This window comes from Astatotilapia calliptera, chromosome 10 (assembly GCF_900246225.1).
Source record: "Astatotilapia calliptera chromosome 10, fAstCal1.2, whole genome shotgun sequence".
Lineage (NCBI taxonomy): Eukaryota > Metazoa > Chordata > Actinopteri > Cichliformes > Cichlidae > Astatotilapia > Astatotilapia calliptera.
Genome location: NC_039311.1, coordinates 31,194,911 through 31,219,590, shown reverse-complemented (window position 1 = coordinate 31,219,590; position 24,680 = coordinate 31,194,911). Strand labels below are relative to the sequence as shown.

General features: G+C 46.4%; 1 protein-coding gene across 1 annotated transcript in view; it reads left to right on the top strand.

Moving 5' to 3' along the window:
- The window catches only part of wwc1 (WW and C2 domain containing 1), a 44,738-nt gene extending 20,988 nt beyond the window's left edge, over window positions 1-23,750 (top strand). The window contains exons 6-22 of the mRNA XM_026180984.1: window positions 4,186-4,315; window positions 7,625-7,771; window positions 8,046-8,116; window positions 8,413-8,658; window positions 10,249-10,338; window positions 11,305-11,960; window positions 14,270-14,387; window positions 14,572-14,742; window positions 15,184-15,376; window positions 15,569-15,661; window positions 16,246-16,295; window positions 16,416-16,614; window positions 16,846-17,016; window positions 17,093-17,185; window positions 18,248-18,478; window positions 18,680-18,798; window positions 18,906-23,750. Coding sequence (XP_026036769.1) covers window positions 4,186-4,315; window positions 7,625-7,771; window positions 8,046-8,116; window positions 8,413-8,658; window positions 10,249-10,338; window positions 11,305-11,960; window positions 14,270-14,387; window positions 14,572-14,742; window positions 15,184-15,376; window positions 15,569-15,661; window positions 16,246-16,295; window positions 16,416-16,614; window positions 16,846-17,016; window positions 17,093-17,185; window positions 18,248-18,478; window positions 18,680-18,798; window positions 18,906-18,972 — 2,845 coding nt within the window. The 3' untranslated portion in view covers window positions 18,973-23,750. The remainder of the gene's footprint in view (window positions 1-4,185; window positions 4,316-7,624; window positions 7,772-8,045; window positions 8,117-8,412; window positions 8,659-10,248; window positions 10,339-11,304; window positions 11,961-14,269; window positions 14,388-14,571; window positions 14,743-15,183; window positions 15,377-15,568; window positions 15,662-16,245; window positions 16,296-16,415; window positions 16,615-16,845; window positions 17,017-17,092; window positions 17,186-18,247; window positions 18,479-18,679; window positions 18,799-18,905) is intronic.
- Window positions 23,751-24,680: the final 930 nt, after the last annotated feature.

Genomic DNA, 24,680 nt, shown 5'->3' with positions numbered 1-24,680 from the left:
TTAATGATTCGATTCTTTATCGATTCTCTTATCAACTCTTTTTAAAAAAGAAGATTAGCTTAGAACTTTGTTTTATATCTTCTCTTTGAACAAGATAGAAATTTAGGAGTAACATGGCCTTACAAACCCAGCAGTGAGATCTTAAGAGATCCAGCCTACGGTTCTTCAATGGGTGTCACAGGGTCCCCAGGAAAAAAAATTGTAAATGTAAAATAATAAAATAAATATTCTTCTGTAGCAATAACAAAGTATAACATAAATTATTCTGTAGCAATTACACAAGAATATCCAGTAATGTCCCTGCCTACAATTAAACACATTCACTTACTGAAAATCATCTGCTGTGGCAAACGGGTGCAAGCCTTTGACCACAAACTGAGTCACTGCTCGGTGACATTCGTCTATCCTGGCCTGAAAGGAGACGCTACCGGTAGACTGCAGCGAGAACTGCCAGCATCTGAGCCAGACTCAGTCTGTCTCATCGTGGTCGCCTAAATGCACAGTAATGGCAGGTTTGTAATAAGGCAGATCGCGCTAACATAATATGCACTGTTAGTTGATTATTTACCTGCCGCATTAACGGGAGAGGACGTGCAAACGTTACCGCTGCTGCTGGGTTAAGATTCACGAGTCCGGAGCGGAATTAAAAACACGACATTCATTTAAGGTCATCGCGTGTTTTGAGAGCAAATGCTTTTGCATATTCGTAGTGTTTCCTCCCTTAAATGAAACATCTACTTTGCAAGTACTGCAAGTTGCCCTGTTGTCATCCGCTCTCGTAAAGTATAACCAAACTTTTGAGCGTTTGAGCCGCCGTGTTTCCTGCCAGGTAAATGACGCTCTGGAATCGATGAGGGAATCGTTTGCAAAAATGGCAAACAATTCCAAGGAAATGAAACAGTGGGAACCGGTTCTCAACAAGAACCGGGTTTTGATACCCATCCCTACATTCGAAGCACTTGAGCTACGGCAAGAAAACAAAACGGGCAACAATAAAAATGAATAAACTGAAAAAATAAATAAATAAATAAATAAAATGAACACAAGCGTCTTCTAGCTGAGATCAGGAGAATCAGAAAAACACGTCACATGAATTCATGAACGTGTCAGATTCTGACCGATATCGTCGCCGTGCTCTCCTCTGTTGTCTGCATCACAGTGAAGCGATGTTTGGAATTTGCCCCTGTGTGTGTGTGTGTGTGTGTGTGTGTGTGTGTGTGTGTGTGTGTGTGTGTGTGTGTGTGTGTGTGTGTGTGTGTGTGTGTGTGTGTGTGTGTCTAACTGTAAACGTGAAAGTGGAGATTGAAGTGGTGTAAACGAGCCGCCACTTATCGCCTCGGCTGATATCACACATTCCTTCTGATCGTTAAACTCTATCAGGAACAATGCAGATGTGAGCGCTCGCCTCTGACCTGCTTCCACCCCTCCGAATATGAACTTAAAGTGGCCGAGGCTTTTTTCCCTCTGTGTGCGAACAGGAATGTTGGGTCTGTTTGTCTTGCCCCTCACGGCACAGTGAGAGTGTCAGGAGGATTAAAGAGCGAGCGGTTGGACGGCATTCCTCCGCGACTTTCCCCTCCCGCTCCACTCGCTACGCAGACGGCGTCCGGACAGCCAATCCCCCCCCGGCTCAGACTGGAATGCAGCCACATGCTCGGCTCCTGATAAGTTTTCACTGCCACACACGAGAGTGAAAGTTTACGAGCAAAAAAAGAGAGAAAAATGTAAACCCAAAAGTAAACGCAGGCTTCCCGGGACTTGAGTTTAGCTTCGTTCATTGGACCGCGCTCTGAAAAATGGAAACGAGGCCTCGCAGCAGATCCACCTGTAGCTCCTGCACAAGCTCTAACGTATAAATGCATCAAATCCAAGCAAGTATTGTAACCAAAGATGCAGTAAAGCATTCCCCACAAATTCAACAACCAGGCTGTCCCATCAAACATCAACATTACACACAAATCTGGATGTTTAAAGGAGAAAAACACTGGACTGGGATCGTTTTGACGTGAAATCACATTTTTTAGCACGAAGGAAAAAGATTTGATTTCTTCTGAACACTTCAGGCACACTCAGGAAAACAGACACTGTATGCAATGAAGTCCAGGATGTTGTAGACGGCAGCAGGTCTGCAACCGCTCTTTGATCCAGTCTGTCATAATACAGAGACCGGCTGAGACAAAGTGGCAGGGCTGATGTGACAGGTGCCCAACATCCCTGCTCTCGTAGAGGATTATAATATAATCTGTTAACATGGAGGGAAACCTCACAGATGTGCCTGTGATTGTAAATTAGACAGAGATTAATTTGAACCTTTATCGATGTTTCAGCTTCACACTGAGCTGAAAGGAGAATAGTCCAAATATATGAAGTGATTAATCTGAATACATGTGTTCAGTTTATTGATAAATGGCTGTTCAGTAAATTGAAGTACGTGTTGTTATATTTGGTATTAAAGGTGGAGCCTAAAGATTACAGCTGATTAATATACTACACTACTTACCAAGCACAGTGATTTTCATGAGCTGCCCGCCCTCGTCTGACAGGACTCGGGGTCAAACGTGCTCGTGACCGTGAATCAGCCTTAAAGTTGCGGGTTTCAGTGCGGACGTGAGTCTGAGGTCACATGTGTCAGGCGTGTTTACCCAAACGGGAGCAGGACCTGCTGATGATCAGGTCCAGGTGACCTCCCTCGACCATAAAAACCCAGAGGGCACCTCCCCCTTCAGCAAACACTCCTCTCCTGTATAAATTATATATATATCTGTGTGTGTGTGTGTGTGTGTGTGTGTGCACGTTTAGATCTGAAGCACTGCTTTCAGTGAACATGAGTCCATGTCTGAGAGGGATTTCAGAGGATTACTCGTCCCCTCGGCCTGTTACAGACAAGTGCCTCCCTCCCTGCTCGCTTCCTCATTCCTGCTCTACCTTGTTTTGTCCCTCGCTCGCTCGCTCCCTCTCGGCCCGATCCTCCCTCCCCTCTTCCCTCTCTGAAGAATGTGGACGGGCCGGTTGTTCAGATGCATGCATGACTTACCGATGACGGGCTTTACACGGCTGCTGCCGCCGCCTCCGAGCGCAGCCAAGCTGCACTCGCAGCCGTGACAGGGATCCTGCGTCTCACCTGAACCAACAGTCGACCCTCGTCGTAGTTAGAGTTGGAATTACTGACACGTTCCACTGACTGCTCGGTTTTTAAAATATCAACCACGACTGAGCGTGTTGTTATTTTTAATTTCTCATTAAAATATAGAATAAATCATCCATCATATTTGAAAGGTCTGTGGGCCGATTAGAGGAGGGATTAAACACTCACTCGCGTCCTGAAAACATCTGTCCCATCAGCTGTTTCACAGCAAAAACAAACAGAAACAAATAAAAACCCAGCAGGCGAAGCTTGGACCTCATCCGCCTCCCTGAGCGATTCAGAGACCGGCCACCGGAGGCGCGTGCGTGTCTGTCCGGGTCGACGCTCCTGCGCCTAAACCGCACACCATTTCCTGCAGAGGGTTTGATGTAGTCAACAGCCTGATTACACGTTGGCTGATAAACTGGTGACTCATTCATACCAGTGACAGTTATGAGTTCACCAGTAGAGCTGGAAGAGTCTTTTAATCTGAAACAAGGCGTGGGATTCATGAATCCATCTAAATTATACAAGACTGTTGCACATTTATGGCGTAGTAAATGGTATTTTTTGCAGGGCAGTAAGGTTGCGTTTGAGCTTGTGATGCCTGTGAGAAAGGACGGCTGTGGGAGAACATCCTGACCGTATTTTCACACAATTATTCCGATTTAATGTCAGAACGCGGCCCTGTCGGCTTCCTCAGTTCTGACTCACTTGAGGTCACCTGTGGGGCGCGACGTACCCGAAACTGGGGGAAAAATCAAAGCTCGGTTCATCGGAGCTCGATTTACAGTCATGAGTGGAATCCAAACCTCGTCCCTGACATTTACACTCGATGTGTATCGCTCCGCCACAAAGAGTAAAAAGTCAGAGCCGATAGATGTTGAATGACGTGTTTTTACTGGAAACCACGAAGGTGAGAAGACTGCTGAGTGACGTGCTCGCGCTGAGCAGCTTCCTCTGGCCCTGTATCAAAGCGCCGCTAAGTGAACAAACATCTGCTCACTTGGTTTTCAATCTGAATCCTAACTGACCTCCTCCTCTTTCTCTTCCTCCTCCAGGATCGACCAGAAGGTGTCCAACAGCCCGTCCGGTTACAGGCTGCAGGAGGCCCAGGCCATCCTCAGCGAGGTGCGCTCCATCCGCGACGCCATCAGCTCCGGGGAGAAGGAGAAGCAGGAGCTCATGCAGGTAAACCTGGGTTGGAAGCCTGGACTTCTCACATTTACACTCTCAGCAGGCTTCACGTGTAATTTATGGCTTATTTAAGGCTTAACAGTTACTCTGGGACGTCTGGAGAGATGATAAATCTACCTCGACCTGCGTGAAGAAGCAGTTTGGACCAATAAACGGTTAAAAACATCAGACAGCTGTGAGGATGTTTCAGCAGAGCGTGACCTTTCAAAATAAAACCACAGAGCTACCTTGACTCTATGTGCTTCACGCCGGCGTTTGGATCGTCTTTCTTCCTCCTTTCGTTCATCGACAGGAGGGCACTCGATGTTAATGTGCAGCTGAACTTTTGGACGCAGGACCTTGCTTGGCTTGGTTAAAGGTTTGAGTTCAGTTTAGACGAGCTGGGAGCATCGTGTATGTTCATCTTACAGCTGTGCACGTGTGTCACATGATGACGAGGACAGAGGCGATGGTCTTAAAGTGTTCGTGGAGCAGACGCCGTGTGAGTTCAGTCAAAGGCATCGATAAAAAAACGATCAGGTGTCATTCTGTATCGCAGTAATGTGATTGGCATTTCTCACTCTGTAAGAGAACGTCTGAACGTCTGCGGTGCAGCTGTTTACGTCATCGTAAAGTGGGAGAGACTGACGCCGTTAAAACCGCGAGGCAACGTCGGGCTGGTACGTCAGCGCTCACGTAAAGCATTAAAAATACAAGTGTCTGAGGGTTAGACCCAGATCGGCCAACGGAAGGGGATCCAGCTACGATTTAAGGAGGTCCGGTTAGAGGAAAACAGCCTTAAAGAATTCAGTGTCTGCGTGCAGTCGAGCTGTCAAATACAACAAAGAACATACATTTAAATGATGAGGAGAGGCTCCTCTAAGGTTTTATTCATTCCATCAGATGCATTTACAGTGAACTAGCTCAGCTGCTTCCTGTTTTTCTGTTTTCACTCTGTAATTGATGTGATTGGCCGAGCAGGATCACATGGACACAGTTAGAAAGCATTCGTCTGTACGTACACCAACATAAAGACAAAAGATTAAAATAACTTGGGCCTGTAAAGATGGGTCCAGACCTGGACCGCGATCCACCCGTTGGTGACCACGGGACCGGGGTGATAACGGCGGCAGGAACCTGAAGGTAAAAAGAAGACGGCGGGCTGGATTACAGAGATGGAAAGCTCGGTTGACTCGCGGAGAAGTCGGTGGTTAAAGCTGCTGCTGAAATGCTCGAGGAGCAAACGGACGTGTTTAATTATCGTTAACGTGAACAAAGCTTTCATTCTTCCTCGCTGTTAATATTAAACTGGTATCAGTGTTTGCACAAAAAGTTGATCCTAATTTTAATCTAAGGCATTTTTAAAGAGGTTTCGAGTCCTGAAGTGTAGCTTCAGCTCCAGGCTCTCTGTTATCTTGTTTTCATGTACTGTATCTTATGTACACAGTGACTCACGCTGAAGTGACTTTTAAAAAGCCTGCAGGCCGTCATGTGTGTCGAGCCGTTTAAAGGCCGCTCGGTCTGCTTTTCTTCTCCCACAGCTTCAGGTTGCAGCTCTCTGTTTTGCATGAATGATGGCCTCATGGCGACCTACGCCGGTATCTCCCGGCACCCATTCGCTCCTCCACGTCCTTTCATTACAGCATTAACTCGTCCATATTTCCTCCACGGCTGCAGGGGGATTAAAGTTGCATGAAGAGGATGAGGGTTTGTTTACAGGTGTGCACTGAGACGAACTTCGAGTGTTTGATGTGTCGTTTTTTGGGCTCTGATGCAACGACTTGAAAACGTATGCGGTGGTAATTTACGGAGCTGAGGGTGCAGACGTGTGCGTCTGCCGTCTGCATTTGAAGTGCATCATTGTAAAAATTCACTGCGACGCACATAAAGATGGAAACCGTCAGGTGTGCTGTGACTGCAGATTGCTTCGGAGGTAGGAGGAGGAAAGTGTCTTCAATAATAAATAATCTGCTGCCTTCCTCCTTCTGTCCGTCTCCCTCCTCCTCCCCCTCTACCATCTGCAGCTGACAGCTCCGTCTGTCAGGCTGTCTGTTCCTGTGTGTTCACATCGTATATCTGCATGTCAACAACCACACATTTATTTCTGAATATGAGTATATACACAAATATTAAAGGAATCCTGTTCTATCGGAGTACTGCATGAAGTCTGATGTCATCAGTTAGTATCAGAGGGGGGTGTTGATCAGGTTCAGCTGCTTTGGCCTGAATGACGTTAACAAAGTGCACCAGAGGGGCAATGATGACACAAACCCCACAGGGACAGTTTCACACTGATGTCTTTTCGCTGCTGTTAGCGTGAGGTGACCTGGACCCTGCAGAGGCCACACCCTGAGCACATGTGTCAGACGTGGGAGGGTCTGCAGAACGTTCCGCTGCCTGTACCGTCGTTCAGCGTGACCGGTTTGGTGGATCAGTGAAGGTCTGGGGAGGCACTCGTTGGATACCTCAGTCCCGCCCAGTCGTCCGGTCGTGTTGGTTTGTTCTCGGCTCTTCACGGCTGACTGCAGGAGGACGGGGCAGGAGATCAGTGACCTCCTCAGTCCCCACATCTGAATCCAGTCCAACGCCTTCGGGAGGTGGTTAAACTGGAGATTTGGTAGCACCAACATTCAGCTGACAGATCTGCAGAGAAGCTGATTTAAAGCGTTTCACGCGTTAATGGAGCTGCAGATAAAACTGTGGGACTGTAAATGCTGTAATGATGGAGGTGTAGTGTTATTTTTCTGCTCCATATAAAAGCGGGGATAAGCTGCAATCCTCAGCACACTTCAAAACCAACCGCAGACTTCATCGTGGTCGTAAAGATGAAAGGGAACGCGGCGGCTTTGGCGGCTGCAGCGCAAACACAGAAGCAGCGTCTCCTTTTTCACTTTCAGGAGTCGCTCCTTCACGCCTGCCCTTTGCCCTGAGCGCCGTTCACTGAGTGGCTCTGTGCAAACAGGCTGCAGTTCATAAATGATTCTCAGCTTCAGTTCCTCGATGATCGAATACGACTCGAGGGCAAAGGTCAGAGCATTTGAAAGGAATGTCGGGCTCACAAACATTTGACTGACACCCTCACGCAGGTGGAATCCGATGGTCTTATTTCTGTGATTTTTATACTGAAATAATGTAAAAAATCACAAATATAAATTGTAATTCACTTAATATATGCGCAGGTTTTAAAGGTTTATAATAGTAACAATAATGATGATGGTGGCTGTTAAGCGTTCTGCGATGCTGTCGTGATTCTGCGCCTCTTTCCTCGCTGCGGTTCGTGCTGTGACCTTCGGCGCCCTCTCTGTTTGTCTCGTGTTCCTGCAGAAACTGGCGGTGCTGAAGGACGGCTTCCGGCTGGACTCGGGCTCGCAGCAGGAGCTGTGGGGCAGCAGCACCTCGCTTGCAAACTCCGACCTGTCCGTCCCGCGGCTCTACTCCGACGCCAGCTCGCAGACTGACATCCCCGCCGAGGTAAGCCCCGAGCCGGAGCGCGTCCAGGGCACGAACTCGTTGATTATGACTGTTCGCCATAATTAATTGTCAAATATAATCCAGTGTACTTATAACTCCACAGCTAGTTTCTTTATTATTTTCTTCTTCTTTGGTGTGTCAAGATGGTCGAACGCTGTTGTTGTGGAACATTAGTGGAAGTGGAATCTCACACTGTCCACAGTTTTCAATGAGTGTTGTCAGTAAAACGTTGAGTTTTAACCTCCATCGTGCTGTTTCGTTTGTTTTCATTCAGTTCATGACCAGCAGCAACAAACTGGCCGAGAAGGTTCGTGTGAGCCTGAAGTACGAGGAGGCCAAGAGAAGGTAACCGTCTGTCTCTCACACTGTCAGCTGATTCAAATGTAGAGCTTAGATAATGATGAGGCTGGAGGTGGATACTAGAAGGAAATCTCTGAGATGAAAAAGTCTGATCTTCAGCACAAAAATGTGAGATTTAATCAAACTAGCGAGACGTCGCGGTGCATTTAAAGTCTGTTTGCTCCTGATAATCTGCCTGATTCTGGGCTTAAAGGTGATTTTAAAGTGTTACGTTTGTTTACGGCTGGAACGACGATTTCTGTTGAAAAAGCTGAAACTGTTTCCTTCGTTTCCTCTCCCAGGATCGCCACCATCGAGGTGCAGATCGCCAAACTGGACAGCGAGGCGTGGCCGGGGCTGCTGGACCCGGAGCGGGACCGCCTCATCCTCATCAACGAGAAGGAGGAGCTTCTGAAGGAGCTGCAGTACATCAGCCCGCGGCAGCGGCTGCAGCCCAACGACGCAGAAAAGCTGGAGTCCGAGAAGAAGCGGCTGGAGCGAGACCTGCAGGCCGCCAGAGACAACCAGAGCAAGGCGCTGACCGAAAGGTGATTAATGTACGACTGTAATGAGAACGTGTGCTGCAGGGTGAGCGCTGATGCTACAAATCACAGTTCAAAACCCAGAGAAACGTCGCCCTGACACCGCGGCTTTCATTTTTTCCTGACTTTTAGAACCAGGATTCGGTTCCAGTCGTTAGTGTGAAAACGCACTTTACCAAAACTTTGTTTGTGTGTGATGCGTTCAGGGAGCGTCTGGGTTTGCAGGTTATACTCTGCAGGTTGTCAGCGTCCTGCTGTGTGACATTTGTATTTTCTCGCCGTGCTCGGATAACCGTTCCTCCTCCTGTGGTTTGCTGCAGCAGGACTCGCTGTGAGTGCGGTTCCCTCGGTGTACCTCCTGTAATCTGGAGGCGGTATAAAAAGCACAAAGTCGCAAGCTTCAGTGTGTTATGCAACTCCAGCGGGGAGTGATTTACCTTTGCTCGTCATGCACGGTGCAGCGATGAGGAACCTCGTGCACTTGCAGAGGGTGCGGGGCCGGGAGCCGATCCGCGGTGGCGACCTGTACGAAGAGCCCGATGGTACGGCAGCGCCTCATCAATCACCTGCTGGTTCAGTTCCTGAACGCATCTGCAGAAACTAAAAAGCAGCTGCAGCGTAAAGGAGGTCAGAGGTGATGACAGGTGTGTGTAAACAGCGTCATTATGTCCTTACCAGCTGGTGATGCAGCTGACCTTTACAGACGTCAGCCCTCCCCAAAGAGCATAAAGTATCTCCTCCTCATCATCATCAGTCCCTTGCATCCCTCCTAGCCTCGTAGCACCACTTTCACATTTCCTGAATACCACAGACACCCCCCCCCCCTCCTCCTCATCCTCCAACAGGACTCCTGTTGTTCCTGTTCAGGTCAGACTCTACCTGAGCTCAGACTCTCTTTGTGTTGCGTCTCCTGTTCCTGTAACCTGAGAGGCTACACAAAGAACAAGAACCTCTTTTAGTCCACCTTCTCCCCCCCTTACACACACTCACTCACACACACACTCGCACACACACACACACACACACACACACACACACACACACACACACACACACACACACACACACACACACACCTGCAGGTTCTGGTTAAAGATTTTGGGCGGTTCAGTCTGAGTGTTGCTCAGGTCTGCCTCCATGTGGACAGCAGGGTTTCTGCAGCTCCTTTAACAGCTCCTGAAATGTCCTTAATGCACATTTACTAGTTAAAACTAGTTAAAACTATCTGAATGCCTTTGGTGGAGAAGCACACACTGTAAATAAAAGATGTCCTAGCTTTATTGTGATAAGACGGTGGCGAGAGGACGGAGAAAAGACCTCGACCTGCTGTAAGCGGCCTCGGGGAGGACGTCACCCTGCTGCAGGGGTTGTTAACATGCGGAGAGAAGATGGCGGTGTCTCCATGGTGTCCTGATCCTGATGGCGAGGAGTCAGAGGTTTAAATAAAAATGTGTAAAAGGGAGACGTCTGTTTGCACCGAGGCTGTAGATCTCCTTAACTGCTGCAGATTGTGTGGCGTTCAGGAGCTGCTGTCGGCATCGATTTGTTTCTGTACTGCAGAAACTAAACGGCGTCTTTGTGTTCTTGTTGTTTCAGGCTTCGTCTTCACTGCAAGAGGAACAAGCTGGTCAGAGAGCTGGAGGAGAACGTTCGCCTCGCCACCATGCTGCACACGCAGCTCAAGAGGTTCGTGCTTCTCGTTGAGCTCTTTAAAGATAATTAACACGTCTTTAAAGTTTACGATTACTCAGAGAATGATGGAAGAATCTGCAGAAGTGAGACTGAAGTTTCAGTTTCCACAGTTTTTTTTTCAAAATAAAGGCTCAAGACAGAATCAGGCATTGAATATGTTAAACCAAATGGGCAGAAATAACAGGAAGTACATAAAAGTGCGTTAAATAAGGGAACGTAAAACGGACTCTGTGCTCTGTGTCACTCATTTTAAGACCTTATTTATAAAAAGACATGAAGTAGAAATAAGGATGCAGAAAAATGATGTGGATCAGTGGAGCAGAAGTGTTTTTGTTAAATGTTTGTGTCGTGGTTTGTTTCTCGTTGGTGGGACAGATTTCTCTCTGCTCGCTCTCAGCGGGCGGTCGACAGATGGAAATATTCGACCTTTAGCGGCCGAACGTTTCCCACGGATGAAAGCGTTTGTGTTGTTATTCTGCTCATATAAAATCAGTGCCGTATGAAGCTCAACACCACAAGTTGAGCGCTGTCGGCTTCTCCGTCTCCTCCCGAGTTTGGTGGATGTAACAGGACAGGAAGTGCGCCGCATCCGTGTCAACGAGCCGTCACGCTTTAATTAGCTCGTCGTCCAGAGGCCGAGGTGGAGCGACGAGGACGACTTTTATTTATCATGAAGAAGTCAAAAAACGGGTTTTATTGTCCACAGTCGTTTCAATTATTCAAAGAAAAGAAGCAAAGCAAACAAACGTCAACCAAGACTCTTTAAATATGTTTTTGAAATCATAATGAAGCCGAGCAGCGGGTTAACGTTTGAGACGTAGCGCCGCAGATACGAGAAACGGACTTGTGTTTGTAGATGCAGGTGAACAGACTCGCGCTCCAACGTTGACACGATTGCACCGATCGGCCGACTCACGCGTCATTGTGTCTGTGGTTAACTTCCTCCCTCTTCCTCCTCAGCCTGTCGGCCAGCACCCTCTCCTGTTCGTCCGGCAGCAGTCGAGGCTCTCTGACCTCCAGCCGCGGCTCGCTGGCCACCACCTCCAGCCTTGGCTCCACCTCCTCCCTCAGCTTCACCGACATCTACCTGGAGCAGCCGGAGCTGGCCGACCCGGACTTCCAGAACAAGCTGGACAGCCTCCTGCAGGAGGGCGTCCAGGGAGGGTACCGGCCCTCCAGCTCCATCACCACCATACACGAGCACGAGGTGGTGACCGGCAGCGGCACAAAAGACGCCGGGAGACCCCAGAGCAAGTCGGGAGGCACCGGAGGAGACACTGGAGGAGGCACAGGGGCTGGCGTGGGGGCGGAGCCTTCCAGGATCCAGGCCCTCAAACTGTCAGAAACCCCGCGCTCAATGAACTCCTTATCCCCGCGCTCGTCTCTCTCCTCGCTGTCTCCGCCGTGCTCGCCCCTGGTCACGGACGCTACCTTCCTGTCAGGCGAGACGTTCGCGGGCCAGTCGGGGGGCTCCGGGTTGGGCCTCGACCTGGAGCTCCACAGCAGGCTGGCCGAGCTGGAGCTCAGGCTGGACTCTGAGGAGCAGCGTCAGGAGGAGCAGGGAGGTCCGGAGGAGAAGCAGAACCACCACGGCAGGCTGGGCGAGGAGGTCAAAGGTAAACAGGAAGCAGCACGATTACACAGCACGATCTGTCTGATGTTTTTAGTCGTTGTTGATCCCAGTCACTGATTCTGGTTTCACTTTGAGTCCTGCTGCATCAGCAATCACACGAACTCCTCAGGCTTCAAAAACTGGAAGCACGTCTTCATCTCACTGAGGACGAACGCTTTTAATCCTCAGTGTTGCTAAGGTGACAGCGAGCCGTCTTTATAACCGCCCGCCATCAGAAACTAGAATGAAAGCTGCGTGTTTGAGTGGAAACGTGACTCTTCATCAGACCTGTGGAGCCTCTCAGCCGCTCAGCAGTCAGGTCTGACTTGTAAAACATAGTCAGGAACGAGTCGCTGTGACAGAGGCCGCTCTTGACTTCAGAGAAAAAGCTTTATTAGAAAGCCCGACTCCAGGAATCCTCCTCCTCCTCTCAGTGTGCGTGATGAGGAATCTAATACTGTGTGTGACACCTGACGGCTGCTGGCAGCGATGAGGAGGGTGGAGGTGAAGGTCTGGAGGGTTTAGGGTTGCAGCTGTTCAGTCTGAAGCTCGTTCTCTGCATCAGGAGACGTGATCGCTGTGATCGCTTCATTGCTCCAGTTTAATTTTTCAGGTATAATTTTGACTTTTATTATTTATTATCCCACAAATGGCACTACAGCATGTAAAAAAAATAATAATATAAGCTCTGGCGGACTTGGTTCTATAGTAGGTCTTAAAGGGTTAAATAAATATCGTCAAATAATCGTGATCTCAATTTCAGTGAAAATAATCGTGATTATCATTTTTGCCATAATCGAGCAGCCCTAGTACAATCATTTGGTTTTTTCCTGTATTTCTGATGCGGCCGACAGATGCAGGATTTTTAGGCTGACGTTTGTATTTGGCGACTAAAACATTTGATATGTGGGACATTTCAGGGACATAAAACACAAACATCTTTGCCTGACGCTTGTTAGTGTCGTTATTAACGAGTCCTTTCTGGGTTTAATCCTGTTTTGCTGGATTACTCGTTTGCTCGTTTACGCTGTGCCAGCCTGCAGCAGCAGCAGGGCGCCCTCTACAGGACAAATTATGCAACATCAACACCTGTAACACGGTTCACGCATGTTTCTCCCGTTTCTTCTTCTACTCTTACTTTTTTTTTTATCGGCTGTTATTGATGCTGATACGATATCGATATCAGCTGATAGCCTGGTGCCGGTGTATTGATCAGTTCTTATTTCTGATCCCTCGTAACGTCATAAATACCGGAGAGAGCAACATTTTCAGGGTTTAGAAGGACACTTCTGAGGGTCTTGTCTTGTGTTTTGGATCAGGCGGGGCCTGTGGGCCTGACGTGTTTGTTTTAGGACCGAGTGAGTCGATGAATGTGATGTTTTCACGTTTCACTCCCCTCCCAGGCCCCTTTCTGCACCTGAGCGCTGACCTACCTTTGCTTTTGTTACCGGCTTGTCTCTCTCCTGATCTGCTGTCGGCTCCGACGTCTTTCGTGGCGCTCTTGCCTCCACCTGAGCTCGCAGACGTCCCGCCATGATGTCAGACTGACTGGGACCAGCAACGAGGGCTTTAATGGGCAAAAATTCCCCAAATCTCTGCTGGACGTGACCCCTACCACCCTCATCTCCCTCCCCCCATTTACTTCTTTATTTGAGTTTCACTTAAATAGTTAAAATATGAAATAACGCCGCTGCGAGAGACACTTTTAACTTCAGTGACGGTCGGTGTTGTTGAATAATGTGTTTAACAATCAAGAAAACGTCAGACGAGGAGAAAAAGAAAGTTTAATTCAAATAAAAAAAAGAAACAGTTTTTTACATGTTTACGTTTTTTGCAGCTTGTTGCACCTTTGTGTGGTTAATGAGAGAGCGGCAGTGAGAGTCAGGCTCAGGTGAAAGCTGCACCTGGTGTCTGGTTTCCTGCTCTTATCAGGTCGAAGCCACACGAGCCTGAAGCCTTTCTCGGGTCCACATCACATGCAGCCCACAGATTATTGATTATATTAGTTTGAATGTGTTGTTTGCAGTGCAGCTCCAGGCCAGGTTTGATTGGTTCACTTCATTGACCTCAGCTCAGGGATCAGATAGACTCGTGTTCAGGTTTCATCATTTTTCTCTACAGTTTGGACGTTTTAGTTTTGTACTTGCACATAAATAACACGAGCGGGAGTCAAAGACGCCACACGTGGTCGCTGTTTCTGCTTTTCAGCGCTTTATTGAAGGATGATTTTGAACTGTGACTCGTGCAAAGCTGATGGAGATTACAATTACACATCAAATTATTTATTTATTTCTCTTCTTTTGGTTTTTTTAGGCTCAGCTTCCGAGCTGCGAGGGACGGGGGCGGGGCCAAAGAAGATTGGGGTGACCTCGGCCGTGTCCGACGAGTCGGTCGCCGGCGACAGTGGCGTGTACGAGCCGTCAGAGCGCAAGTACGAAGGTTTTACATTTGAGGTCGTAGGTTTGTCCTCGTATTGTTACGCTTTTATTTTTCCTGGTCTGGCTCTTTGTTTCAGAAATTTAAAGTTACAGTTTGTTAATAAATGAGTGGCATTGGACGGATTTCCCATAACTGCAGCTGGAGGTTAAAATAACTCTGCGTGCTGTTTCCCGCAGACCCGGCCTCCCCGCTGACCTCCTGCTGAGCTCCTACGAGGACCGCCTGGCGCCCGGCTGCCCTCAGGTGCAGCTCGGCTTCCGTTACGAGGCCAGAGACCGGCGCTTCACCGTCTACGTCATGCAGCTGTCCAACTGCAGCGCCCTCTGTCTGCCGACCGACCAGAAAATGTACGAAGTCTCAGTCTGTGTTTCCTGTCCCTCGAACGTATCTCAGCAGGTTTAATGGCCTCTGCCACGCTGCCGTGTGTTTGAGGCGCTCAACAGAAAAACTCAATACGGTCGTTTTTTCTTTTCTACGAGGCAGTTTTATGGAATCGGATCAAAAACTAAAATGATTATTTACTGAGATCATAATGAACGTTAGAAAACTAAAATACGTGTAAGTATAATCCCAGAACACAGCCAAGCAGCTCCGCCTTTAGCTCCGCCTTTAGCTCCGCCTTTAGGCGATGAAGTAATAAAGTTAATAAAAAAGTAAACAAACTTTTTCTCCAAAGTAAAAAAACTAAACCAGAGGTTGATGTCATGGAGGCTACGTCCATCTTTAGTGTACAGTCTGTAATTTACATCGCGACATCATCGCGTGACCTTTGCCCTTTCCTCCTGCAGGTATGTACGCGTGGCGGTGCTTCCCTGCGTGGAGGCCACTCGCTGCCTCTTCCGAACACGCAGCTCGCCACCTCGAGACGCCGTGGAGTTCAACGAGGTGTTTGGCATGCAGATATCCCACAGTGCACTGCGGCAGAAGACCCTGAGGGTGGACGTGTGCGACACCGGCAAGTCGGGCCACGAAGAGTGTCTGGTTAGTTTCAGTTCGTACGTCACTGTAAAAAAAAAAAGAAGATAATGTTCACTAATCATCGAGGATCTCACGGTTTGTTTGTTAAAGGTCATCAGCTGTTAATTAATCAGCTGTTAACGAGGTTCTTGTCACACACAGTTTAATACATGCTCACGCTCTCTCTGACTCCCTTCCTCCTCTTCCTCGCTGCAGGCGGGAGCTCAGATCAGCCTCGCTGACGTCAGCTGTTCGGAGGAGAAGTGCACCAAGTGGTACAACCTGCTGAGTCGTGTCTACCTGCCCGAGGTCAGCAGAAGCCCGGCGAGCGGCCCAGAAATGAGCCGTGCTTCGTTTCCTCTCCAGTTTCATTCAAAACTAATTCTTCTCATTTTAGTTCCCAGATGTCCTTTTTTCACATTTAGATGCTTTCAGTGAGTCACAACATAAGTTTAACGTCCCTGTGAGGAAATATTGATCATAATAATAAAGTTGTTTGTGCGCACATGAAGAAGGAAGAGGAAAAGTAACAGTTACAATTTTACACATTTCTGTCATTAAATTGATACACGAGTCAATAAAAAGGTCAAAAAGTCTTTAAAGGTGGAGCTGTGAGTGAGACAGAATAGAATGCAATAGAATAGAATATCCATCACCGAGCTTCAATCTAAATACATAAATCAGATTAAAGGGATAGAAAGTAAGACGCCATGTTGGTTGCAGTAGGGATATAAGAGGAATTCTACTGCTGCACAATCAGTGTGGAAAACTGTTCGGGACATAAATGCTGTGTGTGTTACGAGTGTGACGGGGATGTCGTTGTTGAATGATCTAAAAAATGTTTGAAGTGATCGGAGGATTAAAAAGTCCTGATGCAACTGTTTGTGTTTCAGACTCACGTTTCCAGCGGCGACCGAGCCGGAGGGCCTGAGGATGACGAGTGGTGAGTGTTGAGGATGAAAACCTGAGTGATGCAAACTATGAGCGAGCCTCGTGTTCAGTCTGAGGAAGACGATGGTGGCGTAGCGAGTAAGAACGAGTGTCTGTGGTTGGTCTTCATCAGGCATGGCGAGCCTCTGGAGGCGGACATGTTCGAGGACGACGAAGGGCACGGCACGGAGGGGGCGGGGCCTCTGAAGGACGAGGATGAGTTTTATCCCGAGAGCAGCCAATGGGAAGCAGAGGAGGAGGAAGATGAGGAGAAGGGGCCCAAACCCCCTCCTCCTCCGACGGCGGTGGCGGCAGCCGCCATCACAGAGAAGGTAACGTCATTTATTTCAGCTTAAAGGTCAACGAGCCGCTTTGTGTTTAGAGTTCTTCTTCTCTGATAATTGGGAACGCTGACATTTAAGCAGGGGAAGAAGAAGAATCACTTCCCGTTCCAGTGGACCTTTTTCGAGTTTGTTTTTAAGCAGAAGCAGTTTTAGAACTAACACTGTGACGGCGCCTCGGTCGGTGAGCGTCCTCGTTACCGCTGCGGTTCTCTCCTACAGGTGAACAAGGAGACGAGCATGGACAGCCTGCCGTCGCTGCATCACTGCTCCGTGGTTCGGCCCAAAGAGCGGCGCCCGGACGTCCGCCAGCAGAACCCCTTCATGAGGGGCAACACCATCATCCGCTCCAAGACCTTCTCGCCCGGACCTCAGAGCCAGTACATCTGCAGGGTAAGTGAGACCTACGCAGGATTTGCGCCGATGGTGACGCTGCGACCTCATTAAACGCTCGATTTTGTCCTCGCAGATTAACCGCAGTGACAGCGACAGCTCCACGCTCTCCAAGAAGTCCCCGTTTGTCAGAAACGCCTCCGAGAGACGCAGCATGCGCATGAAGAGGGTAAAGACTCCGCCCCCTCACCTCTGCATCACTGCAGAACCATTATACATTAGCTAGCGTCACGCCTACTTTGTGTGGCGGATGTAGACAAAAGAAAGTAGTTCCTTTGTGAGACTCGTCATTGAAGCTTTGTTGGTATTTGTTGAGTAAGTAACTCTGCTAAAGTAGCTTTGCATGATTCACAGTTCATAATAATCCTAGTTTATCTGATACTGAGCTTCGGTGCAGCACTGTCTATAATGAGCCATTTTAGCCCCTCCCCCTTCACCTGTGAGCGTGGCTGTTCACGCTGAACCGCGGGACGCTCGGGTCCCGTGTTTCAGCTTCAGTGGTGCGGTTTCTCTCGTCTTTCTGATCCTCCTGCTTCTCGACTTCTTGAAAGTAATACCTTCACATTTGCTGACCGCATTAAGACAATTTGCATTTTGTGAGGCTTTAAACCTCCTAACGACTCCCAGTGAAGCGACTCTTAATATTTAATGACCGTCTGAATGTTTAATGCAGCGCTGACATTTGCCAGTTTCTATTAATTTAAAGTCGAGGCAGCAGCTTCGGCCTCTCGGGGCTCCACGGCAGCAGGTGTTGGTGACAGTATTTGCAAATAGGTCGAGGTGTTATTAAACACTCGGGTGACTTTTAAGCCCCCTCCAGAAATCGAGGACTTTACAGGCTTCATCGCTGATGGCTGCACTTAAACCTGCGCAGACGTAGCAGGACTGTGTGCGTCGAGCTGTGGTCCAGCCCTGGTTACGTTTAGATCAGCCTCACCCTGATGTTTGGATTCTGTTAGCTTTGGGTTTGTTTCTTTATGCATTTTTCTTTCTTTGCCCTCGGCTCAAACTCAGCCTGTCTGACTGACAGAACCAGGCAGCAGAAGCACTGTGACGTTGTGAGTTTGTGCTGCAGCGGGCAGAAAGTCGATGGTGTTACTGTTGCACTCGTTCAGTTTCTGTCAGATTGTCTGTCACATTTTTAAGAGCTCGTCAGTTCATAGTCGATGATTTTCCAGCAAATTTGTGTTTTGTCCTCGGCACTTAACCCCGCCCCTTCATCCTCTCTCAGCCTCCTGTACCCGTTAAAGGTCTGGACGGGCTGCTGCGGACCTCTCTGGACCTGGAGCTGGACCTGCAGGTGTCCCGGACGCGGCAGGCTCGGCTGGCGCAGGAACTGCGGGTGCTGCGGGAGCTGAAGACGCAGCTGGAGAAGGCGAGGCAGCAGGGCCAGAAAGAGCTGCCCGCCTGGGTCCAAGAAGACGAACGCTTCCGGCTGCTCCTCAGGCAGGCCGAGAAACAGGTGAACTTACCGCCGAGTGTCCAGGCCTCCCGTGGAGCCTCTGTCCACGTGTTACATGGTGAAATCAGTGTCTGTGTCCTCGTTTGCTCTCAATGTGCAGATGAAACAGATAATCCTCCAGAGGGCGCTTTCTTTCTTTTTTTACTGTCACAGTATAGTTGTCCCGCTGGAATAAAAACTCTCTGCTTTTGTTCTCTTCAGACTCGAGAGGAGCAGCAGCAGGAGAAGAGGGTGGAGAAAATGATGAAGGCCGCAGCCAAGGACGTCCACAAGATCAGAGGCCAGAGCCGCAAAGAGGTCCCCGAGGTGCAGACCTTCAGGTACGAAAAGCACCGTCACCACCACAGATTCATTCGTGGGGCAGTTTGAAGGTGGCGACCTCATCGCGCACGATGATGATGTCACTGTTTGCTGTGTGTGGTTTCAGAGAGAAGATGGCGTTCTTCACACGAGCGAAGACCTGCATCCCCGACCTGCCGGCCGACGACGTGTAGAGAAGCATTTCAAAGTATTTTCCTTCCGGAGTCGTTCCCTGCTGTTCCCTCACCGACGAAGCAAACGTCTGGCGGTATTATGAAGAATTAAAATAAATAATAAAAATAACACTGATAATAATAATAATAATAAGTAGGAAAAAACCTTTGAAACCGTGGAGAGAGTAATTTTAAAGAGCTCAGCATTTCTAATGTGGATAGTCTTTGTTTGTAAATTAGCGATAGCACTGCTGGAGCTTTTGTTTTTTTCCTTTTTTATTCTCATTTCCACTTTTGTTTTTGTTCCTGTTACTAACCGGCTGTTCTTAGACTCGTAGGTGTTTAAAATCATTCCAGCACAGAATCATACAGTCACACATGAGCATACGAAGACTTTTGTACTGAAAATGGCACAAAATCAAAAATGGTACTCAAAGGAAAATTCAGCTGCAGCTTAAAGATATTTAATATTGACCTTCAGATGATGTGGGATTAGTTTTTTATTATTAGAGTATTTTCTGAGCAGACAAACAGCACAGTGTTTAATTTTTGTATTTGTTTTTAAATGCGGCTCTCCCTACACAACAACAGTGAAACACTAAAACATGTTTGTGCAGACGAATCGCCGCAGTTATAATCCTTAAGATTTTTAATCCAGGTCAGGTTATTTTCTACACAGACGTGAAGTTTCTGCTGGTTAAATGATCAGAACAAAAAACAAGCAGCTGTTTCTTAGAGCAGGGCAGCTACAACTCCCAGGGTGCATTTCAACAGGAAGCATCCAGTCAGATTCATTTTAAGGAGACGCTAAAGATTAAGTAAAGTTAAATAACCTCAGATTATATCCCGTCCAATCAGGCAGGAGAAAGTTTTTGGATCATGTCCAATTGTCATTCATGTGCCTGTTTAAACCTTAAACATACCTTTGAGTTTTTTATGGCCCAGTGTCGATTAAATAGGTTTTTACTACGCTGTTAAACTGTAAGGAGGGCGTAGTAAAGTCCAGAGGCCAAAAAGACAAATCACATGTTATGGCTCATTTATAAAGAGATTTAATGCACTAAATCTACAGTTTATTGCAAAATGAGGCACTTAAAAGTTGCTTTTTTTTATGTTGTGAACATAAGAGCCGGATTTTTAAAGTGACAAAGACCAAAACTGGAGCAAAGAGAGCCAAAATGCAGCATTTGTGTTCAGCTAACGCCGCACTTCTTTAGGTTTCCTGTGTGATGCATATTTATTATTAATCATCCATCACTGAGGAAATTCACCTGTTACAGCAGCACAAGAGTCAGGAAGAAAAAGTGAATTAGAGACTAATAAACATAAATACTATACAGGAGTAATTGGTACCATGTACAAATGGTCCTGTAAACAGTGAAACGGACTAAAATACACGAGAGGACTGGAAGACGGCAACATTTTGCAACATTCTGTCCAAACACATTTTTTTTACTCTTAGTTCTATATGATGTCACACAGAGGGGATTTCCCTAATATGGCCATCTCAGGCTCCACCCAAAAGAAAGCCTTCCTCAAAGGGGAAGGGCTAAAACAGCTTCCTTCACAGAGAGGATTAACTGAGCGGCTGCACTGAGGTCCAGTGTGCCATAAAGAAGGATTCTTTTGAACTGTTATTAAAGCATAGCTGCTCTCTGTGAGTCGAAGAGTTAAAAATAAGCTGCCACGCTTACTGCCAAACTGACCTGGACTGAAATCTTAAGGATTATCTTCATCTTCAAACACTGGCACAAACTGTACGTTTTCTGTAAACTGAGCGACGTCGTGCTGACGGCACAGGTGGTCGTAGCACGTCAGCGTGGCCGCACGATAGCAGCTCAGAGGAGACACGTCGCTCTGAGCGTAATCCGTAATCATCGTCTCTCGTCACACAAACACATCGGTGTAGAAACAGCACTAACTCGCACTAACACTCAGGTAGTTGATCGGGTAGTTTGCACTTTAAGAAAGTTGAGGTAGAAGTTTGAAAAAAGAAAAACTTGATGTGGGTTTTTGGAAAGTTAAACGCCTGGAAGCCTTTGCCTCACGCTGGAACGATTTCTGATTGTCGGAACAGGAAGTGATCTCAAACGCATTTCTAATGACTGTGAACTTGTTATTGATCGTATGATTGTTTGACTGGAAGCGACTGAAAAAAAACTGAGTCGTCAGCCAATAGGAAGACGGAAGTCCAGCTTTGCTTCATAAGCTCCTGCGCTTCTCTCTGATTGGCTGATCAGTTTTTGCAGTTTTAATTTCAGACTTCCTGCCCTCACGTTTCCACCTGTAACTGGATGTTTGTGAAGCATTCAGTTCTATTAGAACTGGACCTTCTGCACTTAAAACTGTTGGATGGTGTTAGTGTGGTGCCCCAGCAAAACTCAGCATGTCGCCTTTTTTTCCTCAGCTGGTTATTTAAACTGTTTTTCTCCTCGTTTCAGTCTGTTTGAAGCTCTGAAACGAGGAGGAAGACACATTCAGTGAACTTATCGATGCATTGAGCAGCTAAAGAGCCTCAGGAGTTGGTAAATATTAGAAAAACGTCACTCCCAAAGACTCCTGACACGTTCTATATAAACTGATGTTTAATGTAGTGTTTACATAAACAAGCGAACAGAAATCTGGCACAGGAAATTTTTTACTTTTCAGCATATGGAGGATTGAAGGTGCCAAAATAAACAAAATATGTGACTGAGTGAATAATAAAATGACATTAAATGTTCGAAAAAATAGATACATGTAGGTATTTATTAATTTGTAAAATGTGACATGAGTTAATATTTTTAAATTAATTTTATGCAGAAATACAGGGAAGGTCAGTAAACAAATATTTGTCTTACATTTTATAATTGAATGCCTTGAATGTTGAAGAATTTTATTGTTTTTTACATTTGTAATTTATTTATTAATTTGCTTGCTGTTCCATTATTATTTTGGCGGTTTTGATCCTCCATACTGGCATGTGTCAGGAAGTCTTCTCCAAAATAACGATTTAAAAAGTGGAAAATTCTTCACATGGAAAACATTTAACATGAATTCTAGATTATTACAAAATGTGGGATTATAAACTACCTGCTGAACATGGAGCAGATGATTTATTCAGGTGGTGGAGACCAAAAATGGAGCTAAAAATGAACGCTGGGCCTTGAATGGTCACTAAAGTGCCTGTGACTGCCTGATGTTGTCACTCTGTAGCTGCTGAATGCAGAAATAAGCGGCTGTCTATTGAATGTCCGACTTTCCTTCTTGCTGGGCCACCAGGCTGATGGTGTCGGTGCATTTTGTTCTTCGTGTTTCCATTCCCCGTGTAAAGAAGAACGTAGCTGACGAAAACCAAGCTGCTGCTGCTGTCATTCCAGATGTTTCTCTCTTCTTTTTTTAACTCTGTGTAGAGAAACAGCAGCTCTAGGAAATGATTGAGGTTTTTTTTATTGTCCAATTTGACCGTTTACCTTCGTCATCTCCACTTCCTGTTGCTGCCCAGTCTCTGTGAGTGTTTTCAGTCCTCATTAAAGCGTCAGATAGTCCCACCACATCCAGGTAGGAGTAGATATATTTTTCTAGAATGTATGTTTAAAAAAGGTAATAAGATTGAAATAACGAGACACGAATGACTTCTGAAAGAGCCTCGGTAGGATGTGAATCTGACACCATCGCCCGACATCAGTGTGAACAGTCAGTGAAAAAGACCAAAACCAAAGATTTAAAAGCTGATCCCCGTCCTCTGACGTAAAACGATTCAAACCCCTTCGTCACGAGGTGTTTTTGTAATTTTACCCTCTGCTACGGCACGACAGAAAATCAGACGCTGGAAATAGTGAGCTGCTAGCATGTGGTGCTAAAGCTAAGCTAACACCTGCCAGTCAATACCATCCTGAAACTTCCCTTGGTTTACTCTCAGACTGCTGATGTCACCGTAAAGATGCAGCCAGATGTTTTTTTTTTTCTTTTTAAGGTACTTGATGTAAATTTCAGGGTTTAAAAAAAATACTGTAAATGTTCCAAAATTAACTAAAGACAACATGAAGAAACGGCTGCTTTGACCTGATCTGCACACTGAGCATTTTTTATCATTGAAATAAGGCTCAACTCATTCAGCAAACACTGCCCCCTGGTGGTGAACATTTTAGTTAGTCTGCAGAGGGGAATTACAAAAAGTTACTTTTAATCGTACACTTGCTCATCAGACCACTTCGTGAGCTTTTGCATGTTTTTTTCGCCGTCTGGTGTATTTTTTTATATAAATCAAAAAAAGCTGGTAACGAGAAATGCGTCGTTGTTCTCAGAGTGCAGATCAGCTGTAGATTCCAGTTTGTGGCGACTGTTCGCACTGAGAACTGAACGAACGTTACGGAGTTGGGCGTGCTGCAGGGCGAGCAGCGGGTTCACTGCAGCTCTGGAGATGTTTTTGTTTAATGTCCAACCGAGCCGCCGTCGGTGGGTGTGTAAGAAGACTTGGAGGAACTTTCATTTTTTTAATATTAGCCGTTTTTTGTTTGTCCTCTGTCTCCTCGAGTAGGTTGGACCTATAGGAATTCAGCGGTTAACCTCTGATTAAAAAAAGACTCGTTTATTTGAAACATCTGGATGAAGGAATGTAGGTTTTTTAAAAACAAATGCTGTTAGCCACAAATGATTCTTCTTCATCACGTAGGCAAATCTTTGTTTTTTTTGTGCTTTTATGTTTCTTTTATCTGATGAATCTGTTCAAACCCGGTGATGCGTTTGCAGGCGGCTACGAGAAACACACTGCATGTATTTATTGCACTTCTGTGATTTTTTTTTTTTGATTTTTTTTTTGAGGGGGTGGGGGGGTGGGGTGCTTTTTTCCTGTTTTTTTTTTTTTTTTTTTTTTTTTTTTTTTATCGTAAGAGTCCTGAAAAGCTGTGAATTTTATTCTCAGACACTGTACTGTCGACCAGAGTTGTAAATATTTCACCAGCACAAAAAACAAACGATATGTTTTGTAGTTTCACAACATATAAAAAAAGTTCTTCTCTTCTACTCGTGTGTTGTGTGTTTTTCTTCCTGTCCTGAAATCCATGATAGCAGAGATGATAAAGGCAATTTTATTTCTCTGAAATCCTAATGATCAAGAGAGGTTTCAAGATGACTATTAAAATGCTGGTATCTGAAAACTTGGCATTAAATTGTTGGCTTGCATGTCTAATTAGCTTAATTACTCCTGTGGGACACCACAGGGTTCTGGACTTGGGCCCTTTTCTTTTATTATATGCTGACAATTTTAGGACTACATGCCAGTCATTAACTGGAGAGAAGGAAAAAAAGTGATTTTTTTAAATTATTTTTTTAAATACATTGTATTGTTGAGCTGATATGAGCGGAATCACATCATCTACAAAAAAGCAAAGATTTGATCCTGAGACAAAACCAGTCACTCTCCAACCAAAGTAAAAGGTAAAGAGATTCAAGACCAAGATTTTCTTCATGCAAACACACCAGCTTATTGTGCTCATTTTCTGACATTTCTGATAACAGTGATACATTGATTTAGTAGATAGAAAAAAGTTAAAATGTTTAACAGCTGCAGCTCTTTGTAAGTTGACCTAAAAATCAAACTACGCACACAAACAAGCAGCAGGAGAGAGGATGACATCCCCCTGAGACCATCTATTTGATCTTTTTAACCCTCTCAGGCTCAAATTAAGTTTTTTGTTGCTAATGCACAACCAAGTCCTGCAGTGGTACTTCTGAGTAAAAGAAACTCA